The 12188-nt window shown below is 37.4% G+C and overlaps 1 protein-coding gene across 8 annotated transcripts in view; it reads left to right on the top strand.

Annotated features, from left to right (window-relative positions):
• Positions 1-12188, top strand: part of PPA2 (inorganic pyrophosphatase 2) — an 85132-nt gene that overhangs the window by 30702 nt on the left and 42242 nt on the right. For all 8 annotated transcript variants that reach the window (XM_033427817.2, XM_012532974.3, XM_033427819.2 and 5 more), the window contains 2 exons: positions 2968-3054; positions 10238-10364. In XM_033427817.2, the coding sequence (XP_033283708.1) occupies positions 2968-3054; positions 10238-10364 (214 nt within the window). The remainder of the gene's footprint in view (positions 1-2967; positions 3055-10237; positions 10365-12188) is intronic.

Genomic DNA, 12188 nt, shown 5'->3' with positions numbered 1-12188 from the left:
AACATATATACGTATATACTACTAAGTATATGCCTATGAGTCAGATTGCTAAGTTCTGAGTTACATACCTACTTACTGTACTAGGTATTCACAAATTGTTTACAAAAGAACTTGTAATAATATATACTCCTACCAGTAGTAGTAGGGTTCCAGGTTTCTTACATCATTACCAGTATTTAGCATTATCAGATTTTTAAGTTTTTGAAATAGTATCTCATTTTGGTTTTAATTTGTATTTCTCTGATCAGACTGGGTATCTTTTCATATATTTGTAAGTCATTCACGTTTCCTCTTTGAATTACCTGTTCCTGTCTTTGACCCATTTTGTATTGCGTTGCTCTTTTTCTTATTTAACTGTAGAAGTTATTTCTAAATTCTGGATCTAATCTTTTGTCACTTTTGTGAAACAATTATTAAGATTTGGAATTTCCTCTTCTGGATATTTCTTTTCTAGCCTGACTGTGCTTTTCTAGTTGTTTCTCTGCCTAGTTAGATACTTAAAGCTACACTCGAGGGCATAAAGTTTTAAATTTGTCAAGATTTCCTCTCCTAGTGATTGTTTGAAATTATACTGTATTTTCAAGTTAAGTTAGAAGTCATTTAGTATGACTCTCTTTTTGTAGTAAAAAACTGAGCCCTGAAGGTATAGAGTGTTAAAGGCAGGACTAGAGGTAGAAAGAACTCGTATGGTCTTTTTTTCTGGTGAGGGAAATCATGAACCACTCACTCGCCCTAAAATTGACAGCATTGTTATAGCTTAAGAATTTTGCCTGTATGTACTTACTTTCTCAAGAGAAGGAACTAAATTGATAGGTAATGTTGAAAGTGGAATTTCTGAAGGGAATGTAGACCAATGAACCAATCAACAAACAGAAACACTCACAGAAACCAAATGGAATACCACTTATATGAAGACAGTTTTTGTGTCAGTACCAGAAAGGACTTTTGTAAATATTAAATCCGACCAAAATGGGCTAAGTTATCTCATGAATTTGTGAGCTTCCTGTTCACTGGTAGTATTTATGTAGATTATGAATGACCACTAACAACCATAGAATTCAGGGCTGGGATGTATCTAGCAATTGTCTTATTTAAGCCATTCTTTTTGTAGGTGAGGAAACTGAGGTCTGGATGTTTTGGCCAAGGTAGTTTGTGGCTAAAGTAGGACTAGAATCTAGGTATCTTCCTTCAGGCCGGAGTGGCTTCTAGCTTATCACATTTGTTCCCTTCTGAGAGTGGGAGTGAGGTTAAGGAAGGTTCAAGAAAGGATTTCTGCATTAGGAAGGAAGAACCTCTCAGATATTTTCTGATTCTGCCTCTGGGTTTTCTAATTCCACTTATACTTCACTTCCATCTTGGCTTCTCCAGCACATTAAGATTAATTTTGTAGCATTTGTGACAAATGCTACACCATTTATCAGCATGGTGTTCTTCAGGGTGTTGACTGTGTCCTGTTGGTTTCTGTTCCTAACTCCTGGTCAAGAGTAGGTAATCAATAAATATTAACTCAATGAATGGATGCCTGGTAATAGAAAACAAGAAGCAGTAAGGTCAACCGTAGGAAAATATACTTAGGAGATTCTGAGAGTAAGAGAACTTAAAAGAAGAGAATCATGAATAAGGTTATATCTGAAAGTAATTGCCATTCAATTACCAAATATTTGTTATCAAAATCTGGGCATCATATCATAATTTTTAATAGCATGTGTTCTAATCTCATTGCCACCATTTAGAATCTGAGCTTGGCAAGTTTAAACTCTGTGCTGCAGTTTACTTATCTGTACAATGGGGTTAATAGTGGTACATTCTTCATGGGATACATGTATGTATATGTGTGTGTATATCACTGGGAAGGTATCTCTCACCTATAACCAATATGTAAGGGTAACAGTTATTTTTATTATCCTTATATTTTATTAGTAATGCTAGTATTAGGGGTAGTGAAATGTTAGTTGTGGTTTACTGATTTTGCTTTCTGGTAAGGATGGGTCAGTTTATTCCTGAATATGCTATAATTATGATCAGAAGGGAAATACTAGAGTTTATCTAGGGTTTAGCTGTAAATAGCGTCATTTTAAATTATCTATATAAAATTAGAGGAGCCAATCTTGGATAATCTGAAGTTCTAGGTAACATTCTTGAGATGACACATCTTATAAATCTGAGAGAAATAATTTTAGGGAACTTCCACAGTTCCACTTAGAATCAGCTAATTATGGAGCTTTTGGGGAAGGATAGTGCCTAAGGGATATTGAAGCTTGATAACAAATTTCCGTTATGCTGTTCATTTATAAAAATACTCAATGTATATAGTTTATAGCCAACAGGGTATAATCTTTTCAGTAAACTAAAGAGTTGACACCTTTTCATGGTTTTGTCAAATTTTCGAGATTTGATGACAAATGTAGAGGATTTTTAAAATGGAATGAAATGGGACAAAAATGGGTTTTTCTTTCGTAGATACTTGTTCTTTGGTTTATGAAGGGAAAACTGGGTTTGTTCTAGTAGAAGTTACTTAGAGTATAGGAAGTTTATTTTCAAACCTGGAAAGCCAGACCCAATGCTGTTCCATGTCAAAGGAAGCAGTGAGTAGTGGAAGCAGCAGTCCAGACAGTGGAAACAAGGGCACAGACAATGGGAACACCTGAACTGAAGCTCTAAATAAAAGTGAGCATGATTTTAGACACTGACTAAACTTGGAAGAAGAGTGTATTTGTAAATACCACCCACTTTCAGATGTGATTATACAGACAAATGAAAGACAGAAGGGAGGAAATAGTATGAATCTGTTTTAATTATTATGATGCTTAGGGATGTACTGGCATGTTGGCATTGAGCCTACTTAATTTCTGAGAATTTTCCCCTCCGATTATGGCTATCTGTAAAACTTCATGGACATGTGGAAAGATTAAGATACATTATAGAGAGTATTAACCCATATTCCACCCCCGCCCTTCTGTTTTTTAGACTTGGGAAGATCCCCATCGAAAAGATAAGAGCACAGACTGCTGTGGAGATAATGATCCTATTGATGTTTGTGAAATAGGCTCAAAGGTTTGTTGCATAGACTGTTATTCTAACATATGTTCAACTTTATTCATGCCATAAAATTTCAGTTCTCTTTGGAAGGCACCGATTCTTCAACTCTTCAAAGTTCTAGCCTATTCATCCCTCTGATATCAGTGTTTTTTTGTATCTTTACTTCCTTCTCTTAAACTAGGGGTTGGTAAACTACAGCTGGTGGCCGGTCAGATCCAGCTCGCCACTTGTTTTTATAAATGACACAGCTCCAGCCGTTCATTTACATATGGTCTACGGCTGCTTTTGCACCACAGCAGCAGTTGAGGAGTGTAGCAGAGACCGTACAGTCTGCGATGTCTAAATATTTGCTATCTGACCTTTTACAGAATAAGTTTGCTGAGTCCTGTCTTCATCGTCCTTGCCCATTATCCAGACAGGAAGTTCAACACTGATGAAAGCCAGCTGGTACTCTTTTTTTTTTGTGCCTGTTTCCAGGGTGCAGCGTCCCACTGGGGACAAACAAAACCTGAGCTTTCATAGGTTACTGCTACCCATAGAATACTGTGTGTCTTTGCGCACATTCTTCCTTTCTCCTATTTTCTACTGCATTTATTGCCAATATTTATTGTTCTCTGCAGACGTTAAACTCCTTGTACTTTGTTCTCACTCCCAGCAGAACATGTTGTCTTTAATTTTGTAGAGCTCGTAGAAACCAGCATGTAGGAACCCCCTAACTTTCCCCGTTAGAGTACCAGACACCTGTGCCTGCAGACACTCCTTCTTCCCTTCCTTCTGTTACTCTGAGACCAGGGCTTCCCCCTGTGCTCTAGATCATGTCCCTTCTTGCCTCTTGAGTGACACTATTTTCTTAGCTCTTCTCTGTCCTGTATTTACAACTTCTCTTTCTTTATTGGCTTCCTCCCATATGCCTCCTCTCTTTTTCCTTTTCATAGGAAGACTTGTAAAAAGAGTCAACACTGACCTCTATCTCCTCCTTCCCGCTTAATCTTCAACCTATTTCAAAATTGTTTCCGTCCCCCCATTATTTCAGTGAAACTGCTCTTACTAAGGTTACTGGTAACTTTCTTTTAGCCAAATCCAACTGGCCTGTTTCACAGGTGTTGTCTAACTTGAATTTACCTTAGTATTTTATACCTTTAACCTCATCTTCCTTCTTCAAACAGTCTCTTTGCTTGGCTTTGATTATATCATAGTATCTTGGATAGCCTCTAGTTCTCATTCCTCGTGGGTTTCTTTTGCAAGCTCCTTTCTTCTGCCTGCTCCTTAAGCATTGCTTCGCTTGAGGGTTGTGCCCTGGTTCACCTCTTCTTCACTTGGTGTGGCGACTCCCTTGGTGATCCAGTCCCAAGCATTCATGGTTTTGCTCTCAAATTAATGTCCAGCTCAGACCTACGTTCTCAACTACTACACCTACACTTGAGTGTCTCCCAGGCGCCTCAAACTCATTGTGTCCGAAACTGAACTCATTGTTTCCTCCTGTCCACATGAAGGACGTCTCTCCTCCTTCCCTCCTCACCTCCAGGTTCTTGAGCCAGAAACTGACGGGACATCCTTGATCGTCCTTTGCTTCTCTTTATCCTATTAGTCATGAAATACTGATTCTATTGTTCTAAATGGCCTTTAAATCTCTTTCTTTCCGTTATCACTGCAGCCAGCTTTGTCTAGTCCTTAATTATATTGCACTTGAATTATTCCTACTACTGACCAGTTTCCTTGCCGAGTCTTATTTTCCCTCCCGATTCCAGATTCTTTTCCGGCTCTACTCTTTTTGAGTCCCTGTCCCCTCCTTTTCTGACTTCCTCTCCTGCCACTGTTCGTCTGCAGCTGTACCGAACTTCCAGTTCCTATAATGTATCTGCCGTCACTCGTGTACAGGCCTTCACACAAGCTGTTCCCTTTAGGTAGAATGGAATATTCTCTTCCTTCACTTTATTTGACTTCCCCCTTCTTTTCAGTTTACCTCCCCCGGCTCATCCTTCGGATCTCAGCTGTAATATCACTTCCTCTCAGAAGTCTCCCTTTGCCCTCTGTACACTAACATACTTGCTCTCTGGTCTGTGCTTCCTCAGTACCAATAGTGCTGTGTTTTTGGTCTAATTGTCTCCTCCGAGATGGCAGTGAGCTCTGTGAGGATGGGACTCACCGTTACAGCATGTAACTCAGTGCCTGGCACAGGGCGTATGCTTAATGTAAGATGTTCCAAATGCAATCATTACTTGAGTCATATTCTCCTAGCTGAGGTTAAATCGGTTTTCTCTGGAAACTCATATTAGCACTTTTAGGCTTCCAGAATGTTATTCAGTGAATAGTGTCCTCTGATTCTTTGTCACTTTGTTTATTTACTGTGTTCTTCTGTTACTCTTCTTTTTTCTTTCTCGTCTTCTTCCTCATTCTCCTTTCTTATTCCTCCTCCTTTCCTCCTCTTCTTCATCCTCTTCTTTGACTTTCTATTCCTTCTCTTTTTGCTTTTTCTCCTTCTATTCTTGTACTTCCTTCTTTTTTTCTTCCTTGTACTTTTATTCTCTTCCCCCACCCCGCCCTTCCCCCACCCCTCCCCCGGCTTCTTTTCCTTCCCTCTGTCTCTTACTCCTTTCCTGCAGGGGAGATTCCCATCCAACTTAGATTTCTAGTTTACACCCAGATAAGGACAAATAGGGGCTAGAGTTCATGCTTGTGTTACTCTATAATTCCTTTATCTCTCCAGCAGAAATATGGCCAAATTGTTTGCTTTATTTCAAATTTAAGCTATAGTTTACAAATTTATTTTTTGGCCTTTTTTCTCCAGAGGGGGTAGTGAAGTGTGTATAAAATGAATAGATTAGAAGGAAGAATATAAATATTTCAATGAGTACCTCCTTTGTTCCAGATGCTATGCTATATACTTTGGGTCAGTTTCCTATGTCTTATTTTATGATAAGAAGAGTCACTAAATTAAATAACATTACATCGATGGAAAGGTTATATAGTAGAAAACCCTAATTCTTTTTATTTTATTGAAGCATAGTTGATTTACAATATTTTGTGTTAATTTCTGCTGTACAGCAAAGTGATTCAGCTATACATATATATACATTCTTTTTCATATTCTTTTCCATTATGGTTTATCACATATATTGAATATAGTTCCCAATGCTATGCAGTAGGACCTTGTTGTTTATCCATTCTGTATATAATAGCTTACATCTGCTAATCCCCAAATCCCTATCCATCCCTCCCTACCACCCCTACCCCTTGGCAACCACAAGTATGTTCTCTGTGTCTGTGAGTCTGTTTCTGTTTCGTAGGTAAGTTCATTTGTGTCATATTTTAGATCCCACATATAACAGATCGTATGGTATTTGTCTTTCTCTTTCTGACTTACTTCATTTAGTATGATAATCTCTAAGTCCATCCATGTTGTTGCAAATGGCATTATTTTGTTCTTTTTTATGGCTGAGTAATATTCCATTGTATATATGTGCCACATCTTCTTTATCCATTCATCTGTCAGTAGACATTTTGGTTGCTTCCATGTCTTGGCTATTGTAAAGAGTGCTGCCATGAACATAAGGGTGCATGTATCTTTTGGAAATTAGTTTCGTCTGGGTACATGCCCAGGAGTGGGATTGCTGGATCATGTGGCAACTCTATTTTTAGCTTTTTGAGGAACCTGTGTACTGTTTTCCATAGTAGCTGCATCAACGAACATTCCCACCAACAATGTAGGAAGTTTCCTTAGAAAACTCTTACTCTGAAGGTGTAATGCTTGGGGCCACTCAGTTTATATTAAGTGCAGATTATTAAGTTAATTTAAATCCTTGTGCCAGATATTAAGTGTAAGCAAAAAGATTAAATGAAAGTATCTTATTTTCACTGATGTAAAAATTTGTCAGTGAGCACGTAATTAACGAGATTGGTAACTGGAAATCATGAAAATCTCAGTACCTGATAAACTGATTTGACTTAGTAACACTAAGTCATTATTGACAAAACAAGGAAATCTAAGAAAACTTGATATACAGGCTTTTAAATAAACGTTATCAAAGTTACTAAATATGTGGAATAAAATTAAAGGTTTTAAATGTAAGTGATTTGTAACAAGGTATATACATCATTAATCCTGAAAGCATACTTTTGTATGCAGAGAGCAGTCCCTGGTTGACAGCCAGCAAATTTAGGGGGACCTTAGTCCTACAATTGCAAAGAATTGCATTTAAATGGGTTCTTTCTTAGAACCTTCAGATCAGAGCCTAGCCTGGCCAACACCTTGATTTTGGCCTTGTCAGGCCATGAGCAGAGAATCTAGCTGTGTTGTGCCTAAACTCCTGACCCGTGGAAACTGTGAGATAATGTACACTATTTTACGCCTTTTGATTTATAATAACTTGTTACACTACAGTAAAAACCTAATACACAGGATAACAGGCTTTAAGCAGTTTTACTTTCCATAGTTTTTTATATTGATTGGGTCCAGTTGAAGTTTTACCCCTCATTCTTCAAATTCTAAATCAGCACAGAAGTTTTGTTGTAGACCACTATTACATTCTGCCCATTCCAGGTTCCCAGGAGTTAGCAGTTGACAAGTGTGAGCAGATAAGTACAGGCAGAGCCCAGAGAGAAAAAATACTAATATCTGTGGAAGACCTCTTGTGTTCTAGTTCATGCATCTGTTGTTTCCTTTGCTCTTTATCTTTACATCAAGGAGCAAGTCATGTGATCTCCATTTTACTGTGGAGAAACCAAGTCCTAAAATATTGTGTGAAGTAGTTGGCCTCAGTCACCTCTAGGAGTGGTGGAGGAAGAATTTGACCCCATATATTTGTGACTTAAAAATCCTGTCTTTTGAAGTATTTTTATAATAGCTAGAAAAGTCTGTAATAACCCTAGTCTGATTCTGCCTGAAATCTTTGAGGCATACCTACATTCTTGTTTCATAGTGTCGACTCATTTTTGAAACATGGTCAACTGTATGATTCCCAAGGAATTAGTAACAGAATCTTCTGTGTACATTAATTTCCTCGCAGGGTAGACTGAGAGTGTTATAATGGAACTGAGGCAATAGGATTTATCTTATATCCAAAGCAATTTATTCTTTTAGTTAATGAGGCCCGAAAAAATATTTAGTAAACATGAAGTAAGTACTTAAGTGCCATCTAAACAATAGGCCTTTGTTGGGACTACAGCTCCTTTATCTTGCTTTGGGCTATGCCTGGCTAGTCCTTAAATCATCTATAAGGAACGTCATAGAAGAAAGCCTCTTTTAACACCACATATGTAAATGGGCAAAGGAAAAGGAGCAGAGTCCTGGAAGTTGTTAATAGACTTAGAATCACAGATACAGAAATTTTTAAGTTAAGTTCTTTGAGAAGTGTTATTCATTTGGTATCTAACATTATGTGTTCTGCAAAATTTGTTGAATTGCTTTAGACTGAATTGAATTGTGGGTTATTCAGAAGAATTTTACCATCTGTTTTTAAGCATCTTATCCTGAGTTTTTGGTTTGATTGAGAGAATTTCCTTTCCAGTTTTTAAAGTGTTATTGCAAGGCAGTGGTTTGTCTAATCCCTTTCTGTTGCTTATGAGATCAGAGGGCATTTATCATTCTGATGAAACTTGGTAATTCCCAGACATGCTTCCTGCTTGCCCTTGTAACCATAAAAGTCTCAAATCTGCTCTTACGTTGTATGAAATTTCAAAGTAAATTAATTCCTGTGAATAAAAATAAAACAATTTAGAAGGTGCCTTTAAAAACTATATATGATTCCCAGTAATTCTGATAAACACCCCTGTCACCAAAGTCTGCTGCAGGCTCCTCAGCTTTGGCACTATTGACATTTTGGGTGGATGATACTGTAATAGGAGACTGTCCTGTGCAGCATCCCTGGCCTCTTCCCCGCTAATGTGCTAATAATACCCCCCCAGTTGTGACAACCCAAAATGTCCCCAGCGTTGCCACATGTCCTCTAGAGGGCAAAATTGCCTCTGGCTGAGAAGCAGGGATGCAGTTCATCACTGAGGTAACCAATGGAGCCACCTTTCATTGATGATTACGTGATAACTTTGAACATTTTTGTTTTATAAAGGACCTCCTGGCATGAGGTGTGTAAGTCTCCCCAACAAGATTGTAAACCTTTAAGAAAGGGGATGCTTTCTTTTTGTATACATAGTGTCTAATATAGTGCTGGGCACTAAATAGAGCCCAAACATGTGAGAGTCTGGCTAATATAATTGTGCATATTCTCCTAAAAGTGGTATTTCAGTTTAGTTTATACAGTCACATTAATCTGTTGGATAAACTAATTTCACTTTCATGCAGATTTCTATTAAGATTTCAGATTCATTTTGCAAATGTTCTGAAACGATTTATTTGACTTTTTGGTTTAAGATCTGTTTTTTTCTCTCAAATAATTTCAAGATACAACAGTGACTTTCCTTTGCATACCTTGATTTCCAGATGTAAAGCTGAATTTTGAAACATGAAGGAATTATTCTGAAGCATGTGTTCAGATTTCAGCTTACAGTGAAATTCTATAGCCGACTAAACCTTTAAAAATAAAAGGCTATAGAAAGAATGCATGCATATAAACTTGGCATTGGCAACTTGAGGGAACCACTGAAATAACTTTCTTTAGTACAAGGAACATCTGCTTCAACATCATGCTGTTTCTTGGTTTCACTTAAAATCTTTTTAAAGCATTTTATGAAACCTGCTTTGTCTCTGTCTTTAACATTTTAATAATTCTTTCATTGTCATTCATTATCTTAAGGCTGTATTCAGATATGATAAAAATTTACTTTTCACTAGTAACTGATAAATATAGTTTGTAAAAAAGGTACTATAAAGCAGTTTCAAAGGATTCTCATGTCTTTTTACCCCCAAGTTTCAAAGGATTCTCATGTCTTTTTACCCCCAAGCAGCAGAAGCCAGATTTATATTATAATATGATATACATGACTTTATTTTCTGCTTATTAGTATGAGTTTCTAGGCCTAGTACATTAAATTTTAAGATCTATAAATAATTTCAGTTTCCAGAAAGGGATCAAGACATCTGTTCTAAGAAGGATATCATAAAAGGCTTTAGGACTGTGTTTACAATAATTTTAATTATTAAGTTTCAGTCTATAGTGCTTTTAATCTTTCATATAGATTTTTATGATATATGAGTAAATTTCTCCAAAGCCTGGCAAATGCTGAATTTCTTTTCTCTTTAAAGGTTCTTTCTCGTGGAGATGTTGTTCATGTGAAGATCCTTGGAATTTTGGCTCTTATTGATCAGGGTGAAACAGATTGGAAATTAATTGCTATCAATGTGAATGATCCTGAAGCCTCGAAGTTTCATGGTAAGTCTGTAACTTTCCTGAAACAGAAGTAAATCAGTGTGTCATTGGAATTCTTAGAATTTAAAAGAGGCTCATGTAGAACACAGTGTATATTTTGGGAGTTAAACTTACACGTTTTGTTTTCTAATTCTCTCTCCATGGACTATAAAGGGCAATTCAATATGATTGTGTCTGAGTTATGTCGTACTGCTGGGAGGAGCAAGAGAACGAAAAGGAGTGCAGACAGACAGACGATACTTCAGATTAAGAAAGTACAGTCTATGGGTTCCCTTCCCCCTCACCTCCTTCCCTCCCGCCCTTCATTCTTTTCTTTCTTAAGTCTCTCTTTTATTCATTTGAGTAACAGGAAAAATAAAAAAACAAAAAGGGGAGTGTTCATCAAAGACATAAGCTGTCTTTGCGGTACGCGGGCCTCTCACTGTTGTGGCCTCTCCCCTTGCGGAGCACAGGCTCTGGACGTGCAGGTTCAGCCGCCATGGCTCACGGGCCCAGCCGCTCCGCGGCATGTGGGATCTTCCCGGACCGGGGCACGAACCCGTGTCCCCTGCATCGGCAGGCGGACTCTCAACCACTGCACCACCAGGGAAGCCCCATAAGCTGGTTTTATACCTAGTTTTTGTTCTGTCTTGTACAGGTGAAGGGAAAGATAACGGCCCTCTAACAAAATTTTGATGTCCCAGAAATTTAAGTTCCAGAAGTTTGGTATGATAAAGAGTTAACTTTCTTTGGTGTCGGACGGACTTCAGTTTGCGTTCTGGCTGTGCTACTTTCTACTTGAGTGACTTTGGATAGATCATTTAACCTTTCTGAATTTCAGTTTGCTCATCTAATAATGTAGGTAATTATACCTACTTGTGAGCTTGTTGGCAGTATAAGAGATGATTTACTTAAGCATCTGGCTGTCATATGAAGTGTTGGGTATATGGCCACTATTATTATTCTCTGACCAATTTTTTCCCCTAGTTTTCTAACCTTTTTCCTTTCAGTTTCATCCTTGTTTGGGATCCTGGTCTTTTCTAGACCTCAATTCTTATCTCAATTTGAAAATATACCATTTCTGAATTGACTGAAACTCGTTAACACTTACATTTTAAACTGTCTTAATTTATGTGCATTTAAAACCTTTTCTTCACCATGGAGCAGGAAGGAGAAGTACAGAGAGGGAAACTCCTGATGCAGAAAACATACTTTGCAGACTTTCTAGTTTTTACACAGAGCTGCACTAGCAAGAGGGATGTGTAAAAGCTGTTCTTAGGGATTTTTTTCCATTATAATTGTGCATGCTCAATTTAACATAAGCATTACCACTGATCAACATTGCTTTTTGAAATGCACCAAAATGTAAACATAGCTGCATTTAATAAAGGAAGTGTTTTCTTAAAAAAAACAAAAAACTTTTCTTGCACATGGAACAACAAGAGAGATTTATGCCATTCTTGCTTGTAATTGAGAAAGGGAGGGGTCTGATCGGGTGAAGTACATATAACCTCAAGGTCAAAACTAAAACATGAAAACTACAATTAAAATATGAGACTCAAGCCCATAAACCATATATTTTTCTTATCTATTTCATTATTTTGCACTGGATTTCTTTATTATTGTGTTTCTCACATATATATGTATGCGTGTATATATGTATACATATGTAACAAGAGTAAATCAATACCCAGTTTAAAAGTTTTTTAATACATAAGCTGCTCCTCAGATGAGAACTGATAATATAATGATACAACAGCCAGCAAAAGCAAACTGTTCAACTAATTCATTTGTGATGTGGCACACTAAAGTCACGAAACTCTACTGAGGGATGTCCTTTTAAACTGG

Source organism: Orcinus orca, chromosome 4, assembly GCF_937001465.1.
Source record: "Orcinus orca chromosome 4, mOrcOrc1.1, whole genome shotgun sequence".
NCBI lineage: Eukaryota > Metazoa > Chordata > Mammalia > Artiodactyla > Delphinidae > Orcinus > Orcinus orca.
Note: the sequence above shows the minus strand (reverse complement) of the source record. Positions and strands in the feature narration are given on the sequence as shown.